The sequence below is a fragment of the Coenobita brevimanus genome, chromosome 100, assembly GCF_032717465.1.
Source record: "Coenobita brevimanus isolate Jiangsu-jjx chromosome 100, ASM3271746v2, whole genome shotgun sequence".
In the NCBI taxonomy this organism is placed as follows: domain Eukaryota; kingdom Metazoa; phylum Arthropoda; class Malacostraca; order Decapoda; family Coenobitidae; genus Coenobita; species Coenobita brevimanus.
Genome location: NC_137053.1, coordinates 56,512,982 through 56,537,298, shown reverse-complemented (window position 1 = coordinate 56,537,298; position 24,317 = coordinate 56,512,982). Strand labels below are relative to the sequence as shown.

The 24,317-nt window shown below is 41.3% G+C and overlaps 1 protein-coding gene across 1 annotated transcript in view; it reads right to left on the bottom strand.

Moving 5' to 3' along the window:
• Window positions 1-1,677: 1,677 nt before the first annotated feature.
• Window positions 1,678-24,317, bottom strand: part of LOC145414662 (uncharacterized) — a 133,224-nt gene continuing 110,584 nt past the window's right edge. Inside the window, exon 2 of the mRNA XM_080284181.1 lies at window positions 1,678-1,843. Coding sequence (XP_080140307.1) covers window positions 1,678-1,843 — 166 coding nt within the window. The remainder of the gene's footprint in view (window positions 1,844-24,317) is intronic.

Genomic DNA, 24,317 nt, shown 5'->3' with positions numbered 1-24,317 from the left:
TGAAGTGAATTCAGGTTAATCACTTCGTGTCTTTGTAGTAAAATGTCCAGAATGCCACTAATTAACTAATGCCACGTATATATAAACACACGGCACTGACTGGGACAGGTTTTGTATTCTGCTTTGTTTTGTCCCTCTACTTACTCTTATTTATCTTTTTTCTCTTCTTGTGGGGTGAAGCTAGATTTTAACAAAGTGGTCACCAGGGTAGGGGACATGTAGAGTGTGTGGTTTGGTGGTGGTCCTGGTTGGATCATTAATCGCATATGAAAATCATGCTCATCTTCCTTGTAATTCATCTTTTTTTATACTGATCTGATGCTTAGAGTCCGGTTTATTCCTTATCAGTTGTTGGTTCATGTAGTCTGTAATTTAGTTTTTCGTTTTCCATCATTCGAATTTTCCTTAGGTATCACTATCTTATTTTTCATTTGTTACTATAATTTTATAACTAGAGGGTTTATGTATCTTTATCTGTAACCTTGTAATTAACACTTATTAGATTTTTTCTTTTTGTATAACAGGAAAAAACGATGGGCTTTATTTGTTATTGTTATTCTTTTTTAATGGTTGTTAAAAGCATCAGTCCTTCACTCCGCTCGCGTCAGCAGCTAAAATCACACTCCCTAAAATTGTCCCCCAAGGTGGTGTTTGTGCACTGATTTTCTTTATTCGCATTTCCTTCAGGTATTCATAATTTCCTTTTTTCTCGACTCTTTTTTTCTTAATTTTCTCCGTTTTTTGTTGACATTTTCCCGTACTGATATCATTTTCTCTTTTCCTTATTTATTTATCTGTGTTATCTGTATTCGGTGTTGGCAGCCAGTGTCGCTTTGTCGGCCATGATACTTTGTTTATTCTGTATGCATCAACAACTAGGCTATATCCAGTTTCTTCGCCTCTTCTTAACGTTTGTGCGCAGTTGTTTCTTCTCCATTTGAGTGTGGTTTATCATATCCATAATTTGTTACTTGACAGTTCATTTATATACTTGTTTTTGTATGTGCCGTGTGAAGCAGTCACTTGGTTTCTCAGATGTTCTGTAATTGTTTATATTATTTCAGTTTTCTTTACATCTCTGTTCCATCATGTTTTGTAGGAATGTTTCTGCCTTTATATCACATTTCCTTGGTGCTATATTTTGATTTGATGTTCTCTTGCCGTGCCTGTGTGTGTGTGTGTGTGTGTGTGTGTGTGTGTATATATATATATATATATATATATATATATATATATATATATATATATATATATATATATATTACTCCTCGTGTTGCATTTCATTTGTGTTTTGGTACCTACAACTTAGTATTATTTTCTTGAATTTTCTAAGGTCTGGTTCATTTTCTTGTATGTAACTTTTATTGAAATCGATTTAATTTTCTTTTCCTTTTGTTTTTTCCTGTTTTTCTGAAGCTGTCATAATTGAGCTGGTTCTTTACTTTTAACTTTCTCTCTTATCTTACTCTCACATTTTCTTAAATTTTCTGATACATATCCACAGTTTATAATGCATTTCTTAGATCTCTTGTATGACTTTGGGTTATTGATATTACTGTCTCTGGTTTCCTCCTTTCGTCGTCGCGGCTGCGGGCTATTTTTGGGACCTGAGGCAATGATAGTCGCTGGGGCTGCAGCTATAGTGGCCGTGACAGCTACGGGTTGTCGTCGTGGGTGCTACAGGCTATCGTCGCCATACCAGTAGTCGTACATGTAAATAAGGATATCCAGGGGCTGAACCAAACACGGGTACTCGTATTGGCAGTCCTTTATTCCCGTCGCACCATCCTTCGCCGCCCTCTGGTACTCCGTCAGCTCTTCATCAGGCATGTCGTGGTTAATCCTGGAGAGGAAAGAGAAGAGTTAGCATATCATCATCGTCATCATCATCATCATCATCATCATCATCGTCATCATCATTAAATGTAACTATCTGTGGGCTTGTTTTTACTTTACGGCGATTTTCATTAGTTATTTAACCTGATCCACGTAAATTCACTCACACAGAGAGAAAGGTATCGTAGTTAAAACATAATCATTTGGTTGAACCAGGAATATAATGTAAAAAGACACCATGACAGGTGAAAGGTTACTGATTGATTGATCGAGAAATAACTGGCGGTGGAACTGCAAGAGTCATAAGCTGCCTGTGGGAGTGAAAAGGGTAATAGAGGCTTTCCAGCTTTTTGTGCTTGTCTTTCTCGAAACCCATGCACAGCGATGGCGTAGTAGTTTAGTTAATTCACATAACATTCTGAAAATTTAATTCATTAACAAAATCCTCTGGTATTAGAGGATAACTGAAGACTATACTCTTAAATCCGAAAAGTCTCTTCTGAGCTAAATCAAATAATATCAGAAAAGTAAGATGCAAAAGTGTTTTAAGAGAAAAACAGTACCAAAAATGAAGATATAACGTCATCCCGCTGATGGTGTTAACCCTTCAGTCTGAGGACTTCTCTTCCTTCTCCTCCTCCTCATCATCATGAGCTGTGTTGGTTCATTACGAGACTAAGGCCCCTTTCAACATTTGCCACACAAACTTAAGTTGTTGTTAACATGTTGCATCCTATCAAGCCAAGCGGTTTTCTAAGTCTCCCCTTACTCTCTCATGTCAAGCGTGTTCAAAGTGGCCACTACAGTACATGCATACATACACACCGCATGCCATCTTTGGGGTACCTCTCCGTTACTCAAGCTTCTTACATGTTATCGATCCTGGACATGACCCATCAAACGTCCTGCATCCACATCAGTACCACACAAAGGGAGGTCAGTGCATGAAACCCCCACTGAAACCCGTTCCATTAACGATGATGCATGAGACCTAATCATTTGTTTTTTTCTCAGTAAATTTGAAAGAACTGGACAGAGTAATCCTATTGCGTGTGGTGCGAGGAGACGTGTAGGAGTGACAGATGGTGCATGAGGGAGGGTGGCTGTTAGGGGGATGAGATGGGGTGTTTGGTGGCAGTGTGTGTGTGTGTGTGTGTGTGTGTGTGTGTGTGTGTGTGTGTGTGGTGTAGAGAGGTGCATGACTACTGAAGTATGAAGGTTGAGTGGAACGAGCGGACGGCGGAGAGAAACGGTGAGAGGCAGAAGGGAGAAGAAAGATGGAGAGAGAAAAGGGGTGATGAAGGAGAGAGGGATGGAAGTGAGAAGGCATAAAAGATTGAGAGATGAAGAGAAATGCCAGAATTGTGAGGCATCATAAAATAAACGAAAACAATGTGAGAATAATAGATAAGGGCAGGCGAAGTTTGTAAGTAGCCGAGCGAACTAGCAAGGAGCTAGGATGATTACAAGTGAGGTGAAGCTTGAGACAGGAAAACCCAAGAGGAGTTAATCAGTATCATCATTATTAGCCTATCATCATCATTCCTGTAAGCTATTTCCCACTCCATTTCCCAGTAAAGTTTCATCATCATTATCATCATTACCATCTTTACTAGTGAACAACAGCCTCACCAGACATAAAAACGGCTGTACATACAATAGTGTTGGCTGGACTACTGAGACTGATAACATCTCTTACTATCCCTTGGGCTGCTCGTAAAATCGACACGGAAACATCCACCACAGCCACCCTCCTCCCATCATCTTCACAGCCCAGGGTCATGCAATGCTGGTAGTCGATTTGCGGAATATGCATACCGGTATACTGTATGTATGTATATATATATATATATATATATATATATATATATATATATATATATATATATATATATATATATATATATATATGGAGCCTCTGTGGTACAGTGGTAGAGTGTGCATTTCGCATGCTGGTGGACGAAGGTTGTAAAAACTTTGGGAATCGTTCACCGAGCCACTTGCTACTCTGGCGGACATAACGGGTGCTGTGGTTGAACCAGTGTCGCATACTAGTATGCTTGCACCCAATCGGCTTAAGGCGGGCCGATTACACTTGGTTCACAGACTACACACACATCCAAGCCACTACAACACTACAATTACACTTACAAGCACTTCTCACCCTACATACAGTCTCTACCAGACAGCCTAAGCCACTGGGTAGAGATACATTGGCTTGTATCGTCCCTGCTTCGGTAGGGATAGGCCGGTCCTGCAGTGGACCTCAACGGCTGATGATGATGATGATGATATATATATATATATATATATATAGGCTGTAATACGTGTTCCACACAGGGAATTTATCCGGGGAAATCAGTAGCTATGTTGCCTATGAAAGTTACTTGCCTGTATGGTGGTATGACATTCTTGTGGTATATAACAGTATTGGTCAGCTCTGTATTTCCTCTTGCACGGTGTGGGAGACCTAAACCAAACTACAGTACTCCTAAACATTAGAGGTACGTAACTGAATCTCCATCTGCCCCCCTAGGGATTCAAATCGATGCGTACAGCACCTGTCACCTGACAGGCTCTTTGGACCACAAATTGCCAAGGAGTCTAAGGCATAAGAGGCCAGGATCGAACTGGTACGGTATTTCTGTTTACTCAGAGGAACTCCTGACAACTAACCTGTTAACTTGTCCGTTTTATGGATTTTTGTGCTGTTCTTTTACCAATATTTCTTCATTCTTTCAAAGCTAGTAACATACTTATTCTCCAGGTGGATGAAGGAAAAAAATCTGTATCATCCTTATGTGTCATAAAAGGCGGTTAAATGTGTTAGGAAAAAGAGCTGAAACTTATTTTTCCATACAAGAATAAGCGAGTCCATGAGCTGTCCTTAGCTTAGCCAAAGAAACAACCTTCTTTCCAGTTCTGTCTGAAGAAAATTTGCAACTGGCTAAACACAGTGAAAAATCCTATTTCTGCTAGTGCGTGTTCCAGATGGTTCGATTTTTCCGCTATGTATTCGCCAAACTTCGGAAAGATACTTGTGTCTCTTTCTGTACAAGTAGATCACAGGAAATGGGTGCTGCTGCTGCTGCTACTGATGACAATGATGATGATGATGATGATGATGATGATGGAAAATACTAATTCCTTACTGTTCATAGCACTGGGGTCAGGCTATTTTAGGGTCTAGTAACTGGATCACTTTTTCTCGGTTGAGGGTATTTGACCTAGATCCAACCCATCTTCCTCCTCTGTCGGCTTCTCTTCCTGATTTCCGTGTAGCCTCACTCTTTCTCCATTCTTCTCTCCCTTATTCGCTCTCCCCCTCAGTTCTCCCTCTTTCCTCTATTCCCCTCCCCCCTACATTTTCTCCCCTCCCATCGTTCCTTCTTTCTTTTCACACTCATGGCATCGCTCATCTCGTAATCTTTTTTTTTTTCTCATTTCTCTTCCCACTTATCTTCTTATCCTTCACCACAGAGTTGTATCATTAACCAGCTCATTGAAAGTTACTACTTATTTTCAGACTTTTTGGCGAGTACAGCATGGGGTTATTGAGAAGTGTATGGCGAAACTGGCGTTTGTGTGTGTGTGTGTGTGTGTGTGTGTGTGTGTGTGTGTGTGTGTGTGTGTGTGTATGTGTGTGTTGAAGGAAGGAAGGAAGGAAGGAAGGAAGGAAGGAAGGTGAGGCATTTAGGGCATAACACGCGTAGTAGAGTTACAGTAGATTGAGTGAGGGAGGCTGGAGAATGAGGCTAGGGTGGGTTGCCGTTATAGACCCCAGGCTGAGATGTTGGCTGGCTAAAGGGGTAGGTGTGGCGGATGGGTGTAGGGGTGTGGGTGGGGAGAGAGAGAGAGAGAGAGAGAGAGAGAGAGAGAGAGAGAGAGAGAGGAATAGGGATTTACCCACACGTGGTGAGGGTGTGGTTTGAGAGGAAAAGTAGGTTAGCTAGAACTGGGCGTGGGTGATGTCAGAAGGGGGTGTGGGTGATTCAGATGTGGATGTGGGTGATTCAGAAGCAGGTGTGAGTGATTTAGAAGTGGGTGTGGGTGATTCAGAAGTGGGTGTGGGTGATTCAGAAGTGGGTGTGGGTTATTCAGAAGATGGTGTAGGGAGATTTCAATTATGGATAAATGGAAACATATTAACAGTTTACCAGATCACTTGCAGGTGGTGTTATTTCTTGCAAATGGATGGTCACTGGAAATCATGAATAGGCATATGTTAGTAAACCATATTATGCTTTATTCTTTTACTCTAACTTGGTCCAAATTTTTGCCCTTTTGCTGTTTATATCACGTAGCTTAGTGGCAGGATTAAATGATATTAGGACATTATATACTCTCCATAGCACTTCTTCCTGACTAGCATCAAATTCCAGTGTCAATCTCTTCTTACAAGTCAGTACTGAAGATGGAGAGATGGCAGTTTTAGGTCAGGTTAGAATAAAAAGGGTATATTGAATTCAGTTTGTTTCTACCCAAAAATCCAGGCCTCTCCCACAACTCCAATGTTTTGTCGTGTTTATATGAAATTCGATAAGCCTATGTATGAGGTGGGAATGAGTCTCCTTGGTTACTAACTTAATGGAAGCCCCAGTCTGACTACTGTACACTTGGGTGTCAACTGAAAGGAGCTACGAATCATCCCTAGGTTAGCATAAATGCACTGTTGTAATCCATTTTTTCCTCTTAAGTTCTGGGGGAGTTTGGAGGAAAAATAATATAAATAGGATCTGTAAAAAGCAAAAGCAAAATGAAAGAGCAAAAATATAAATGGTGAAAAAGGAAAATAATAAAGCAAAAAATCAACGTACAGAAAACCAAGACTATGATTAAAAAAAAAAAGGATAAAAGCAAAAGGTAAAGCAAAAAGGAAGCAGAGACACTACTCGTACCACGAAAAGAGTAAAGAAACTGAAAGAATAACCAATTAAATAACGAAGCCCAATAGATTTTTACAGCGTCTTTTATTTTGGCGTTACTCAACAGGGCGCTAAAATTTAAGTGAGCAAAAAGCGTCGGGGAAGTAAGACGATTTTTTTTTTTTTTTTTTTTTTTTTTGGTGAGCGTGGGAGAGTGGTTAATTGTGGTAGTAGTGGTAGTTGTAATGGTGGTTGTTGTGGTTTGGGATGTCCGGTATTGGGTTGACGGGGTGAGTAATGGTGTGTGTGTGTGTGTGTGTGTGTGTGTGTGTGTGTGTGTGTGTGTGTGTGTGTGTTGCAGTCTGGTCGATTAGACACGATCGAGTGTAAACGGAGTGCAAATTTTCATCTTAACCCCTTCAGTACGATGGCGTTATAATCTGGCTGTCAGGAAAAATTTTACTTAGAGAGAGAGAGAGAGAGAGAGAGAGAGAGAGGGGTAAAAAACTATTGATTATATCTCTTAGTACGATAGTACGATAAAGTTTATTTTTAATTCATATTTGCAACTGAAAGATTGTTTTAATTAATTATGAATATCATGTTTTAGTTATTTTGGCTGCTGGGAGACCAATTATTTTATTCATTTACTTATTTATTCATTACATCATTATTTTTATTATTCATTTATTTACTGGGTTCATGGTAGCATGTCTATGTAGCTATGGTAAGACCTTGAGTTAGATTTTCGTGCCGGTCAGACTGTAGGCAATGTTCGCTTCCAGTTTGTCCCAGTTTACCCAGCAGTAGGGGGCACTTAATATATGAAAATCATCTCTTGCGTGTCTTAATCTACGGGAGGACTGGAACTTTAACAATATATCTTGAGAATCTGCTATACTGATCCTTCGCAGAGTCGGTAGGCATTGATCCTTTTTCTTTTTTTAATGTTTCGGAAGTGTTATACTCACTTTTAGAGGACGTCAATTTCACATTTTTTGCGACTCCTAGAACAGTATTTTATTCAGCATTAGAGAAACCCCTCGTAGTGAAGAGGTTAGAAGTATATGAACACCTTCCGTATGATAAAGTGTTTAGTTTTGCTTATTCTTGCTACTCCAGTTTTTTTTTTCTTTTTTGAAGAAGATGTCTTGTTTAGAAGTAATAAATAAAAGGTGCACTCAATCCCTTTAGCGTGAAAAACATCTCTCCACAATGGAATAAAATTTGTGGAGATAGTATGAACGATATTAGAAGGATGACCTATGACTGCTGAGATTAAAGAGTTAGAGTTATAGTTTGACGATTTTGTTCCTATTAGCGACGCCGAAGATGCAGATGCTGTGGCTGAGTTAATTTCTTTGTACGTATCTATGTATGTATCCACGTTAACAAAATATCTCAGAAATTGGCACATGCATTGTTTGTGGGTCTGGGAAGAAGCTGTTCAATTTTGGTGCAGGTCAACTGAGGGTCAGTGTCACAGTGTAAGGTCAAAGATCAGTGTGCGGCGTTATATCATGAATGTTTGGCCCGATTTGGTTCAAACTTGGCATATTCATTAAGTGAGTGGATGGGAAGAAGACCTTTGATAATTCTGGAGCTGGGTTAGATCCCAGGCCAATGTCAAAGGTCAAGTTCAGCGGTGCTTTGCTCTCTGGACACATTTAATCTAATTCATTACTGTAGCAGTTCCTCAGACACGCTGGAGTGGAAGTGAAGAGCTAAATTCTCGTGTTCGTGTCTCGCATGAGTGAAACTGGTGGTGCTATCGTGATTACTGGGAGGGGATGACTGTGTGTGTGTGTGTGTGTGTGTGTGTGTGTGTGTGTGTGTGTGTTTGTGTGTGTGTGTGTGTGTGTGTTTGTGTGTGTGTGTGTTTGTTTGTGTTTGTGTGTGTGTGTGTGTGTGTGTGTGTTTGTTTGGTGAGGTGGGTCGGTGTGTGAGTGTATTGAAGGGGAAGCAACTGTAACCCACACAAGGCAAATAGGAGGGATGAGAGGATGGACTTCTTTTATTTATTCTTGAGCTAACTAAAATAATATGGTTTTAAGCATGAATTGAATACTGTAGAGAAGCGCACATAATTCGAACATTTTTTCCATACATGCAGCCAGAGAAGTAATGTTTTAGCTGAACTAGATAGCCAGAGATGTAGCGAGAATAAACTACAGGATATTGTGTTGACATGGTGGAGCTCACAAAGATACAGAGGAGACCTATATGTTCTGGCTGTGTCAATCAGATTTACTGAATAGCTACTGTACATGCTTAACTATCAGACCCCCATAAGTCACGCTTAAATGAATAAACTCGCCGGAGGACAAATGGGACTGATTACTAGAGCTGACCCGACCATGAGAGGGTTAATGGTGACAGTATTAACACTTACGATCGCTCACTCTAAGTTGCATAAAATCGCCTGAGGTTAATTAGGATATGATAAAAGAGTTGTCCAGATCAGGAGTGGTGTTAATACAAGTGTCTTCGTGCCTGAAAGTCTTATTACAGTTCTTGCTATGAAAGACCCGAACAGTTAGATGCAGTCTGTTGGACGGTAAACATTTGTGCAGTTCCTCAATTCTCAATTTTTGCCAAGATACAAACTGGAGGATTTTATGTGCTTACTTTGTGTTAATTCTAATGAAAAGAGCTTCGAAGTTCAATGCATATACTGTATAGTTTTAAGCAGAGCGTCCAGAGATTCCTGGTAACAGAATGGCAGGACGACAGATAGGAAGGAGGTATACAAGCAGGAATACAGGATGGAAGACAAGCGGCTAAGCAGGCAGGAAGAAGACAGGCAGAAAGGCAGGAAGGAGGCTGGAAGACAGTAAGGAAGGAGGCAGGTAGATAAAGAGGAACGAGGCAGGTAGACAGTCAGGAAGGAGCAAACAGACAGGCAGTAGACAGTCAGGGAGGAGCAAATAGACAGGCAGGAAGGAGCAGGCGGACCGGTAGGAAGAAGGCAGGCAGACAGGCAGGAGGGAGGCGGGCAAAGAGGCAGGCAGGTCGGAAGACAGGGGGGAAGAAAAACAGGGAACCAGGAAAAGAAGGAAAAAGTCAGGTAGGCAGGGAGGTAGGGAGGCGTAACATGAGGGGGTAAGGCATTGTGTCCCAGCGTAGCAATCAGTCAGGGAGAAGAGTGGCTGGGTGAAAGAAGGAAAGAAAGAAGAGAAGGGGAGAAGGGGAGGGAAGAGGCGAGGACAGGAAGGGAAAAGGAGAGGAAAAAAGGGGGAGAGGAGAGGAGGGGATAGAAAAGAAAGGGATAGGAGGGAAGAGAAGCGGGCGAGGGAGAGGAGAGAAGGGAAAGGCCGAGTCTGTCATTTGCCGTGGCGTTTGGGTAGTTCCCCTTAGCAGAACCAGGCATGGACGTAAGAAAGAACACGAACAAAAGTGGACATAAATATCTATATGGACACAAACAGAAATGGACAAGGACAAGAGAGGACACCAACAGAACTGAACATGGCGGCGAGTAAGGACATCATCAGAAAAGAACATGGCGGCGAGTAAGGACATCATCAGAACTGAACATGGACAGAAATTAGAACATAAACAGAACTTGGCATGAGATAAGGGCCCGTACTGCAAGTTACAGAGAGACTTCATAGCACCTACTTTTTTGTGAATTATTGTGAAAATTACACCAAAGCGTTCTGTTGTATGTTATGTATGTCCTTCGTTCACATTTCATGTCACCTTTTTGCTTCACTCCCTCCTCCCCAAACTCCCCATCAGTACCAAAATGTTCCCCCCCTCTTCCATACCTCCCTCTTCTTCCTTCCCACTCATCTTTCTCCCCAGGCTCTTCCCACTCTCATATCTCCTCTTTCCCCTCCCACAAACCTCCTCTGTCACCTATCCCCTTATCTCTCCCCTTCTCAACCTGACGTTATCTCCCTCTCTCCTCCCACACCTATGTCACCTTTGCCCTTCATCTTCCCCTACCAAGCTTTCCTCCATCACTTTCTGCCTTAGTGCCTTACAACCATATCATGGATTGGTGCTAGTTCCTTCCCCCAACCACTACGTTATCTCCGTTCTCCCTTTCCACACCTAGTTTATCTCTCAGTCTCATCTTCCTCCCCCAGCCTCTCCTCAACCCCATGTTATCCTTCTCTTCTTCCCTTACACCACATCATTACCTTTATCCCTCATCTCTCTCTCCCTGTTGTCATTTCATTCCTCATTACTCACCCACATCTCCACCTCTGACTCACATTCACTCTCACATCTCAGAATGCCGCCTCTTTTTATTCTCATTTTCGTCAATCTTCACCTTTTCCCTCTCTTTCCCCATCACTCCTCCTATTGTCCGTGCCTCTCCCCACTTTCTCTCCAACCTCTGTCCCTTTTCTCTCTCTCTCAAAATCCTCTCATCTCTCACTGCCTCAGCTTCCTATCATCTGCTTTACAGTAACCTTCCCCTTTATTTTTCTCTCTCCCACCTCAACATTGCCCCTTCCCCAACCTCGGCCCCATCTCGTCCTCCATTATTTCCCCCGTTCCCCATCTCTCCAATCCTCCCCTGTCCTCAACTTTACCCTTATCTTCTGAAACCGTCCCCTCCTCAATCTTCCTCCTTCTTCAGCCTCTCTCTCTCTCTCTCTCTCTCTCTCTCTCTCTCTCTCCCCCAATCTCCTTCATCTTTCTCTACTCCACACCTTTCCCCCATCTCATACTTACCCCACTTCCTCAGCCTCCTCATCTCTTCCCTCCTCCTCAACCCATCTCCCCATCCTCCCCATCTCTTCCCTACACTCCAACCCATCTTCCCATCCTCCCTCCTCTCTCCCCCCTCTCCCTCCCCTTCTTCCCGGCTCGTGCACTTAGTTCCAGATCATAACGGGACAGGTTTTATGAGCATGAATGTAAAAGTTGACACGTTCACACAGACGTAACTCCTTCTTGCCTTGTTATACCTTATTTGTTATCATTTCAGTTCTGGTCGCTCTCCTCTTTACATTTCTTCGTGGTTGAGTGTCTTCAGCTTGTATCGCCTACTTTCCTTTCTCCATTCTTTCCGTTTCTCCTTTCACTATACTCTTTATTATAGTCTGACCTATCTGTTGAACTGCAGCTAAAGATTAACACTAGAATATGAAGCTAGTCATGAAGAAGTGCTATGGAGAGGATGAAGAACCGTAGTACAGTCTTTTTTCTTCCACTCAGCTACCTGAAATATTCGGTAAAAGTATGAAAATTTGGGTCAGGTTTGTGTGAAAGAACCATATTACCCAACTGGTTCTTGCCTTCTAATAGCTCGCTTATCTCTGTGTTCTCTTCCTCCTCTAGAATTTATTTGTATTCATTGTATTCAGCTTCTGTGGTGTCTATCCCTTTTATTTTCTCATTATTTCACCCTGCTCGCCGATGCCTTGCTCTGTCTTGGGTGATTTATGCTCCTTTATTTATTTATTTTTTGTTATTATTCGTTCTCCTCATTTTTTTTTTCGTGGTTCATTATCTTTACGTGTCAACGTCTTTCTTTCTATTCTCTCTCTCTCTCTCTCTCTCTCTCTCTCTCTCACACACACACACACACACACACACACACACACACACACACACACACACACACACACACACACACACACACACACACACACACACACACACACACACACACACACACACACACACACACACACACACACACACACACACACACACACACACACACACACACACACACACACACACACACACACACACACACACACACACACACACATCAACTAACTCCTCGTGTTCTTCACACCTCATCTGACAGTAGGGACAAAGAGATATAGAAATCATCATCGTGCTCTAATGAAGGAGTCACTTATATTTCATGAACAGGGAAGAGGCGAAATAGAAATTCTGAAACGTCCTGCATCCCCCCAAAATAACAATAATAAGTAAAATGAAGTTCCCACCCCTTAAAAAAATAAATATGTGTTTAGACCTGATTCACGTTTTTTTGTTCGCACCAGGTAGCTCAGTGAAAAAAGTTAATGAAGAGGAAGAAAAGAAAGGTGAAACCGTGACCTGAAAATTACCGCACAGAATAAAAGGGGGGAGGGGGATCTCAAAGAACGCCCCCTCCCAAATTACTTCGTTTACAGCCAACTAAATACCAGTTTTCTCTCTTATTGTCAGGCACTGTAGTCTAACGAAGGGAATTAGTTTATATGGAGAGAGAGAAATAACGAAACCGTGATTAGATAAATACTGTATAGATCAACAGAAAAAAAATGTAGTCCAAAGAAATAGAAGAAAGAAAAGATAATGGTTTGTTTACAGCCTTCTAATGCTTCTTCTTCTTTCTTACCTGGTGGTGATAAAGGCCATTAAGGTGACGGCGTGACCTGAACACCGCCTTTGACACAGGTAAGGAGGAAGAGGCGTGAATAAATTGATGGGGGAGGAGGATGTGGGTAGCGGGAGGGAGAGGGGTAAAGAGAGATTGGAGAATGGAGAGTGAGGGGATGCTAAGGAATGGAGGAAGTGAGGGAGGGAGGGTGGGTGTAAATTTCTGAATCGGAGGTAAGAAGGGAATAGGGAGAGGGTGTGGGTAATAGAACGGACGGGTTGCAGAAGGATGGACGGCTTTACTAATGAACACTTTCAGTACGATTATTTACTTTTGTATTTTATTTTTGCTTGCTGTGGACAAGTTTGTTTAGCTTACATGAGATTTTTCGAACTTGAGTGCTTCGATATAGCCTTCAAAATCCCATCATAACTAGAATCCCATCATAACTGGGGTGTTTTTCAGAGCTGAACAATATCTAAAACTAAAAATGCGTCACCGAAATGAAGGGGTTAAGGAAGGGTGGAGTGCTGAGTGATGGAGGAGTGAGGAGTTTGTGTTGGTAATGGCGAGAAGGGGAGGGCTAGTGAGGGTGTGGGGAGGTGGGTAGTCAGGGATTGGGGAAGTGGTAGTAAGGGACTGGGGAGGTGAGTAGTGAGGGACGAGGGATGGATTTGAGGGAAGAGTTTTGTGTTATAATCTTTTCTCAACTCTGCCTAAAACTGCCATCGCTTCACCTTTAATGCTGAGCTGTCACAAATTTATGGTAGTCACGGAGAGGTGCTATGGAAAGGATGTACAGTAGAGCCGTAGCATTATCTATTTCTGTTAATGAGCTAAGTGAAAAAAGCTGCAAAAGGACTAAAATCTGGGCGAGTTTAAGGTGATAAGATTACAATAATAGGTGAGGGAAAGGGGGTGAGAAGGGGCTGTGGCTACTGAGTGATAAGGGATTTTTCTCATATTCTTTCTTGCTGTCTCAAGATGATTAAGAAGCTTGGGAGAAACTTCGTATTGGAGAGGTTAGATCTAGCATTCATTATAGTCTCTGAATTTGGGAAGTCTTAAGCTGCGTAAAGAACTTTAATGTAAACTAGAACACAGTGGTAAAGATGTCCTCGTGTTAAAGAGATGAGGGACTGAAGGTGAAGATGGGAAAGGGTAGTGATGGATGGGAAGGTGTTGTAATGGGAGGAAGTGGACAGAAGATTTTACTCAGCGTAGGGGATTTTTTTTTTTTAAGTGTGTGAGTTTAAGGCCTTTATTAATTCCATCCATCCATCCATCCATCCATCATCCAATCCTACACTGCCCTATGAGGAGCGTAGGAGCCCGGGGATAGGCAGTTGGTCCCGACATTTAAGATGAGAGTGACCAGCCTCACTCATCCCTGAATGGTATTACATGAGCAAAAAACCCCAACCACCCCTTGGATATAAACCTTCACCGGCTCAATCCGATTGGAGCGCAATAATTACCCACTAAAACCACCAGGCGCCAAAATCTGGTTATATGGTTACCACCCAGCGTAGTAAATGCCTTCCTGGTGTACAGGAAACCATTTGGCTTGTCACTCAGTGTAGAGTCACCCACAGGCAGAAGGAAATGGAAAGAATGAAGGAAAGAAAGACAGAAGAGAGAGTGTAAAGTCACCCGAAGGCAGAAGGACAAGGAAAGAATGAAGGAAAGAAAGACAGAAGAGAAAGGAAGGAATGAAGGATGGAGAGGAAAGGGCACACACCCGACAGCAGCACTACATCGAATGAGTGGATGGTGAGGGCCCCCACTTACCACAAAGTAAAATAATATTGCCAGATGACAGCAGGAATAAGATTAAGTCGTCATTGTATACAAGGGAATAAGTGAAAGATGTGAAGGAAGGGATCTGTATTAACTCCTTGAGGCCGATGATGTTCTTGTTTCCACTGGACGATTCATATCAGTTTAGGAGAGATCACTAGTACTCAAGGCGTTAAAGAAGGCTGTACCTAACCCCTTCAGAAAGAAGGCTCTCTTATAAGTTGAATTAAAATATGGACGAATTAAATGAAAATGTGTGTGTGTGTGTGTGTGTGTGTGTGTGTGTGTGTGTGTGTGTGCGTGCACGCGCGCGTTAGTTTATTCCTGTTGTGTCAGAAAGATTCTATTAAACTTAAGAAACGTCTATAGTATTTACGAATTTACAAGACTAAACTAATCCCTCCCAATCGACGTTTTCTAAGCTGAATAAAACCATCTGAAGATAACAACAAACTAAAAATTTTGTCACAGGATTAACTCACTCAAGCGATGACTTCTTTCTCACATTCTTCTTGCTATCTCCAGACAAATTTTACTCAGCTTTGGAGATGCATTTTAAACTACAGGGGTTTGATATCGCCTTCATTAACCCTTTCGCTACTAGAAATCCTAAGCTGAATGAAAAGGTGTGGTAGCAGCAAGAATAAAGAGAAAAACGACGTCCTCTGATTGAAGGGACTGACTAATGAATTAAATGTGCAAAATGCAAGAGTACAAAGGAATGCAAACAGCAGCAGACCTAGTGGCCCATTCGATGGTGTTTGTTAGGGAGAATACTATGATTATGAGTAGAAGACAAGGATAGGAGTGCAGGTGGAGTTCATTTTGATTCGTTTATCATTTCCTTGTTTTTTCAGTTTAATCTTTTCAGCTCAAAGATTTTTTTCCTCTCCCCAGACGACTTTATGCAACCAAAGGGATGTTATTCGAATGGGAAGGGTTTAATATAGCCCTAGTTATCCCCTTCACAGCCAGAGGTCTATTTCATAGCATAGCAAAATCGTCAGGTGGTAACAAGAAGTCTTTAAAATACGTCCTCGAACCGAAGGGTTTATCCCTTCAATTAACCTTTTAATTTGAAAAGGTATTTTAGGTTTATTATTTCTATCTCTACACAACCATATTCAGTCCAGGAAAGAGATATTGAACTTATGGACATAGACTGAAGAAAAAAAAAACGCTAAAGGCTTTTCCTAGTGAAATTGTCTGGCTGAAGCAGGCATAAATAAAAAAAATAAAATAAAATAAAACGGATTACTTGTAGAAATTCGAAGGCCTGGATGAAAAGAGACTGTAGATGAGATTCATTTTTCCTGGCAGTCTGGTGATAGTTCTCGTAGGTTTGTGTATTTTTCCTTATACGTTTGTGTATTTCTCCTTTTGCTGTTTGTGTATTTCTCCTTTCGCTGTTTGTGTGCTATATGTACCATTTGTAATACATCGTTTGTGTTTTTCCCATATCTTGTATGTCCCCTATGTATCCTGCTTTTTCGGTGTTCACTTTCTCTTTCTGTGCCCCGTTTATACCATAATATTATGAATAGGATAAGATCATGATGGGGATTACATTAACTTTAGTATGAAATGTTTATCCAGTGAAAAAATTGCAAAGTGGTATATGTTTCCCATAATAGAGATACTAACGGTGTAAATGGAGATCGTTTCTAATCCCATCTGTAAAAGAGGCTAGTCGTAAGCCAAATAACGTCGGCTGAGAGCAGTAAGAAAAAAGGTACAAAAAAGACTTCGTGCTGAAAATGTTTGTGATAGTTTTGTGACTTGCGTTTTTACTTCTGTTTCTAGACTCTACCCACCCATTATATTTAACACAATAGGATTAGGGCGACGATGATGATGATGGTGACAACGATGATGATGTTAATGGTGGTGCAAATGTGAGAGAATGATGATGATGTCTTTGGTGGTGGTGGCGATTATGACGATAATGCCGTGATAACAACAACAAGAACAACAAAAACAACGATGATGATGATGATGATGATGATGGCAACTATAATGATAATGATGATGATGATGGTAACTACGATGATGATGATGCCAAATAATAATTGTGTAAATATAGATAAAAACAAAAGTCTGAAATCCGGTCGTGAGGGAAAAGGATAAAAATGTTCCGCCTTCCACTCTCCCTGGGTGGTGGAGTGGAGTGATGTGGGTCACGACAATTACTGGGTCTGGCGGAGCTGATGGAGGTACTGCAAGGGCAGGTGGAGGAGGTGGAGGAGAGGGGTGGAGTATAGTGGAAGAGGTGAGCAAGTCGGGTAGATTTAGAGAAAAACAGGTGCAAAGAAGTAGGGTTAAGTAAGAAAATTTATTGTGTGGAAAGAGATAGAGGGATGGAAGGATTTAATAACGGGTGGTAGGATGTAGGTGGATGTTAGGATGCATTACTGATTGGAAGACAGATGCGGATGAGGGGGGAAAGGGAGGATGGTGTAAACAGAGACCAATTGGGTTATGAAGGAGTGATGGGGATAAAGCCGCGGCAAGTGGAGTAAGTGGAAGAGATCGGTACAGTGGAGGACGAGGGATAGGTAGATAGAGTGGGTGAGAGGATGTGGAAGAGGTGGAAGACAGGGTGGAGTTGGGTGGTGGAGGAAGGGAGGTGGAGAGAGAGAATGAGATAATGAGGACGTGAGGGTGGTGAATTAGAGGTGATGTCAGGGTGAAATGAGGCATAGATAGGTAGGACGCGATATCAGGTGAAAGCAAGGGGTAGAACTGGATGAAGGAAGAGAAGATTTGGAGGAAGGTACGCAGATGAGGGAGAGATAAGAACAGTTTTGGCGCCGTGTGGAAGGAAAGTGGAATGGGTGGAAGTTAGGGGCACAGATAAGTGGAAGAAGGGTTGCTTACATAGAGGGCTAAGGGGATGTGGAGGCTAGACTAAGTTAACCTTTTCAATAGGGCAGCGCATTTCTTCAGCTAATTCTTGCTATCTTCAGACGGTTATATATTAGCCTAAGAGACCTTTCGAACAAGAAGGGACACATATAACCTTTTAAAACCACTTAACTCCTTGAGCGTTTTCCTAACCCAAATAAAATCATCTGAGGATAAGAACAACACGTCGTGGGATTCAAGGGGTGAGGCCATGGAGGATAGAGATTATATGATGTTCGTGTGCTGAAAGGGTTAATAGAGCAATTTATTGACCACTTCGTTGTGACAGGCCTTCCTTACGCTGAACAAAATCGCTTGGTTGTAATTAGAATACAAAGGAGATTATTGAGAATGAGGTAAAAATTAGTAGGCGTGGAGAGAGAGAGAGAGAGAGAGAGAGAGACAAAGAGAGAGAGACAGAGACAGACAGACAGACAGACAGAGAGAATGGGCGTTGGCTCTGACTTTTTTTTCTTTTAATTTCGGGCGTGCACCTAATTTGGCCAGGCGTGTAATTTGGGCTTGTTTGCTTGTTTTGGCCGGATTCAGTGCTTGCGTTGACGTAGGGCGGGCGGATGAGCGCTTTATTACACAGACCCACAAAGCAAAAGGAGAGAGAGAGAGAGAGAGAGAGAGAGAGAGAGAGAGAGAGAGAGAGAGACTGCGTTCCTGTACCAATGCTTTAGTAAACTGATAAACTATTTTCCTTAATTTTCTCAACGGAAAGATTGCGGGACCTCAAGGAAGTGTCTGCTTAGGTTCTGGCCGGATCCAGATGTATACATGGAAAAAGCTATGCATGTGTAGATACTCACATATACGGCTGATACTTTAAATAGCGTCAGTATTTTGTGTGTATAGGAAAGCTTGTTGGCTCAGAGATTGGACCGTATAATCTATGCCTAAAGTCGGGTATATATATCGGAAAAAAAAATGGATGTGCATATATTCTTATTTACGTGGGTGGAAACTACCGGAACCTACTCTATCATTTATCTTATTCTGCACTTTCATCTCGCACGAATCTCCGGAGTGCATTGCCCGGCGCGTCTAATGGGCAGATAATAGCCACTAACTCACGGATGTAATGGGCCCCCCGTCACCACGTAAATAATTCCTTATCTGGTTTAAGAGCGTGTGGATTGAACAGCGGAAAGCAGCGTTCAATAAAGCAGGCAGCGAAGGGAAGAATCACCCCTCCTCCGTCACAATAAAAACACAAAATAAAAAACAAAAAAATATCTGGTTTAAGAATGTGTGGACTGAATGACGGACAGGAGCGTGCAAAAAGGCAGGAAGTGAAGGGAAAAATCACCGCCTATCGCCACTTAACTTATGAATGTGTGTAGTGAATGAAAGGAAGGAACGTCTAAAATGCAGGAAGGGAAGTGAAGAGTCACCCCTTTATCGCCACTTGGAAGAAATTGTCTCGTGTAGGAGTGTGTGAACTGAAAAGAGGAAAGAAACATTTAGAATGGAGGAAGCGAAGCGAAGAGTCATTTCCTTTATCACGGCTCCAAAGTAATCTTTCTCTGGTTTATGGGTGCGTGAATTGTGTGGAAAAAAGAATCGTCCAAAAAGCAGGAAGGAAGGGATAGAATCACCCCCTGTCACGACTTACAATAAATGATCTCGTTCAGGAATGTGTGAACTGAGTCGGGGAAAGAAGCGTCCAAAAAACAGAGTGAGAGAGTCATCCCCTGTCACCAAAATAAATCCTTATCTGGTTAAACTCTGAGAACTGAACGCCGGATATAACCATCCAAAAAGCAGGAAGGGAAGGAATGAGTCATCCTCTTATCACCACAAAAAAATTCTTATCTTTGGCGGAAAGAAGTGATCAAAACGCCAGAAAATACGTGAGTCTGGGGGGGGGGGGAAAGAGACACTGCAGGACATCCGGTTGAAAATCACGCTTAGTAATACCATCCTTATGTATTTATGAGAATTTAATCACATCATTACCAAGAGGAAGAGAGGAGGAGAGGAAGATCGAAGATGAGATGGAGCTATGGGGTGAAGAGGTGCAGGACTAGGGGGGGGGGTTATATGGGCAGCTTGATGGCGAGGACAGGGTGACATGGAGGCGATTAGTTTGTGGCCACGGGGATTAGGGCAGGTAAATGAAACTCCATTAGTCTGACAGGTGTATCTTAAGGTAAATGAAACCGTCTGGATACAGTAAGAATGAAAGACAAAATATGCCACCGAAGTGAAGAGGTTAAGGGCCAAATTCATGATGACTTTGATTTGAGAGTTTCGGCCTTGTCTCGTTATAAGAGAGAGAGAGAGAGAGAGAGAGAGAGAGAGAGGGGGGGGGGAAGAGTGAGTTTCGGCCCGGTCTCGGTAAAATGAAAAAAATAATCTTCGAGCGCTTCGGCCTGGGCTCGGTAGGAAAAGAAAAAAATCACCTACACTATGTGCTTCTCTGTTGCCCGAAAGTTATATGACTAAAAAATACAAAAGTAGGCACGCGAATGAAACTACATGAGCTTTATTTAGAGGTTTGTTTAGAAAGCCAAGATCGAAAGTCAAATGGATGTCACACGAAAGTCAAAATAGTTCTCTAGTTGTCCGGACGATTAGTATTTTTTGTCTAACTCTTTCACTACGACGACCTACTTTTTAATTATTTATGCCTCTTTTTTTTTTTTTTCAGACTGTTTCATCGCACTTAAGACAGTCTTCAAAATGGGGAGATTACATATAATCTCATTTAACCCTTCAGTGCTAGGTTCACTTCAAAGCTGTTTAAAATCGTTTTAAGGTAGGAAGAATTTACGAATAATATGTCACTGGCTTGAAAAGGTTACATTCTTTATTTCAGTACCAGTGCACATCACACGCGATTCACAAGCCTCATTGAAATAGATAGATAGATAGACATACAGTAGATAAGATTGGATAGATAGATAGACACAGATATAGATGGATAGATGGACAGGTTGACAGATAGATAGATATTCAGATAGATATAGGCAAACAGATAGATTTAGACAGACAGACATATGTATAGTCTGATAGATACTTACGTCATAGTGTTATTCATACTCACAATACGGACCTTCATTACGAGAGACAGTGTCTGAACTTAAGCCCTTCAACACGATGACGTGTTTTATATTTTATTTATGCTACCATGATGCCATTTTATTTGTTGATTTGTTGCTACCAGACGAATTTGCTCAGCTTGGGGACAGTTTCGGTGGGAAGGGTTTGATACATCCTGCATTAACCATCTCATAACCAGACTTCTTTACTAAAATGCATTAAAATCGTCTGTTTAGTAAGTACAACATAAAAAGGAATAGTCATCAGCTTGAGAGGGGTTAAAACGATCACCTAGACGTAAATTCGAGGTAGGGAAAGCTTGATGGAGTGTATTTTTTAATGTCTTTTTCGTCCATCCAGCAAACCATATAATTATCTACCTGTCTTCCTATATGTTTGGGTGTTTGTCTGTATGTGTGTGTTGCAGTGTGCCAGTCAGACGTATCAGAGAACATTGCAAGTTATACATAGCTGTAGAATAAGTCTGTCTAACCGTCCATCTATCTGTCTACATCTATCTGTCAGTCTATCTACTTGGCCATCTCCCAAGGTGCATCACCCAGGGGCCCAGGTGAACTCTGAAAATAATATACTTACAAGATTTCTATAGCTTTCCATCTATCAGTCTCGATTAGTTTATGAATCTATCTTTTATGTATGTATATATGTATGTATATATGTACGTATCAATGTATCTTACAAAGTGTGCACCTCAGAGGCCCAGATGCACTCTGCAATTAAGATATGTGTAGGAGTTTCTCTATCATGTATATCTACCTGTCTGTTTTTCTGTATATCTCTGTCTGTCTAACTCTATCCTGTCTATCCCGCTGCCAAAATGTGCAACTCAGAGTCCCCGGTGCACTCTGCAGTTAAGCCATATATAAGAAATAACGAGGGTGGGGGTAATGATATCTGGAGAGACGCCTCCAAGCGGATATAATTGCCCGCAGGAGAGATTAGGGTGTGCAGGAGGTGGAGGACCTGGTGGCTTGCTTGAGTGCCTGCCTGCGTGCCTGCTTGCCTGTATCTGCTCACTTGCTTGTCTGCTTACTTGCCTACCAACTTAATCTCCCTCTTGTTTGTCTCTCCTGTTACATACCTGCTTATCTACCTATATAGGTAGATAGGTAGGTCCTCTTACTTGCCTACCTACCAGTCTGCCATGCTGTCTTCCTACTTTACCTGCCTACCTGCTTGTCTACATACATGACTGCCTGCTTGTTTACTTGCCCACGTGCTCTGTTATGTCCTTCTCCCTGGTTATCCACCTACCTACCCAGTTACCTACATATTAACATGCATAACTGTCTGCCTATTTACCATCCTAATTATCGCTTTGTCTGTATACACACACACACACACACACACACACACACATATATATGTATATATATATATATATATATATATATATATATATATATATATATATATATATGTATATATATATATATATATATATATAGAATATACTGTATATATTGACTGTGTGTTTCTCAGATATCTGTTTTCGTCTCTGCTTTACGTGTTTGGATTGTCTTTGCATATCTGTTTTGTGTCTGATTTTCTTACTTGTCTGCGATGTGTCTTTGCATGTCACTTACGTCTGCTTCTTGTGTGAGTGCCTGCCTTGTCTTCTCCGACTGCGTGCCTTCCTTGTTTCTGTTTGCTTGCCTGCCAGAATAATTGAGAGCAAACTTGGCCAACTGCATGACGTGCTCTGCTGACCTGCTTTTGTGTTTTCCTGACTTTCTGTTGCCTACTTTTGGTTTCCCCCCCTGTCTTTACTTCGGTTTGTTTGCCTGTCTTTGTCTCCCTCTCTCTCTCTACCCTCCCCTCCTCGTACTTTTTATCCGCCTTTCTGCCTCTGCCTTTCCCTCTCTACCTTTGCTTCATCCTCTTTGCCTTTGCTTTCATCTGTGTCTCTTCCTCTGAAAGTCTAACCATCCCCGTGCTACCTTTATGAAGGATAAAATTTTTTCCCATGCCTAAGTATGCACTTTTGAAGTGTCCAGCCTGCATTCATACCAGCTTGCATTCATTCATTCGTATCTTTTCTTTTCGTCCTCCTCTTTCGTTCGTTAGTTCTTTCGTTCCCAACTCTCTTCCTTCTGTTTTTTTCTTTCATTCTCTCGTTCTCTCCTTCGTTCGTCTTCCTCAATTTCCTTCATTCCAGTTTTTCTTTCCTTCCACATGCTTATTGATTCATTCAGTTAGTCACCCATCAATGATCTATTTATCCACCCATATTCTCACCCTTAAAGTTCATCCTATTTGTTTAGTTTTAGACCCATTAATATTCTTCCCGTCCTTTATTCTTGTCTCTCACGCCAAGTTACCATACTGCTATTTGGTTTGCTTCCTACCTGCCACTCGACCGTAGGCATCTCAGTTTGCCTGGATGATTGCTTTTAGTATCATCACCCAAAACTACATACCGTTGCTTAGTGATGAGGATGAGGATGATTACCCGTACCACTATTTATTTATTTATTTTTATTATTATTACCGTTAGCTATATTATTATTATTATTATTATTATTATTATTATCATTATTATTATTATTATTTTATTATTATTAATGTGTGATAATGATCCTGGTCATAAAAATATTGGTGATGACAAAGTATTTGAGTGTTGCATGAATACGATAATTAAGAGTGCTTCATGTCTATTCCGTGCTTTTTCTTGGTTTGCTTGTGCGTTATTTTCTATGTATTTACTTGCGATTCAGCCTGCCATAAAACCAGAGACGTATATTCAATATATATATATATATATATATATATATATATATATATATATATATATATATATATATATATATATATATATATATATGTATATATATATATATATGATAAGAGAGAGAGAGAGAGAGAGAGAGAGAGAGAGAGAGAGTCAGGTCTAGCCGCTCCTTTTGATAACTCTACAGTATATAAAACTGACGTACGTAAGCTATTTTATTCCTGATGACTGCAAATGATTTCGTGAAGCTGGGAAGAATTGTAACTGCCATTGGCTTAAACACTAACATAATACACAGATTAATTTCTCCTGTCCAGTAGCCCTTTTATTTTTTTCTTGCTAATGCCACATAATTATACTCTAGTTAAAAGAACCTTTTTGAGGTGAAGGGCCTGATGAAGGCTATATCTAACGCCCACAGTTCGAATAAGTTCTCTTTCGCTGATTGCAATAGTCTGTCGGTAGCAAGACTAAAGACGTCATCACACTGAATGGTTAAGTGTTATAGTCGTCTTCACTGCCAAACTCGCGTCCTTCTGTACTCCGTAAGTCCAGCTATTTCTGTCCGCCTGGGTGAAATCGTAGCAGTCAAAACATTCCTCTTTTCTGTACAGTGACTTTCATTTTATTACTTGCTAGTATCAGACGGTTTAAGACTTTTCATACTAAAAGGAGGTAAAGATAAATCTCCATTAGTGCTGTGATTTCGCCCTTCAGCTGCTTAAAATCGTTTGTCACCAGCAAGCATATACCAGGCGGTCCATACCTAACGCTTCCCCTCCACACCGCCTCGCGATTTCTCTTGTATTGC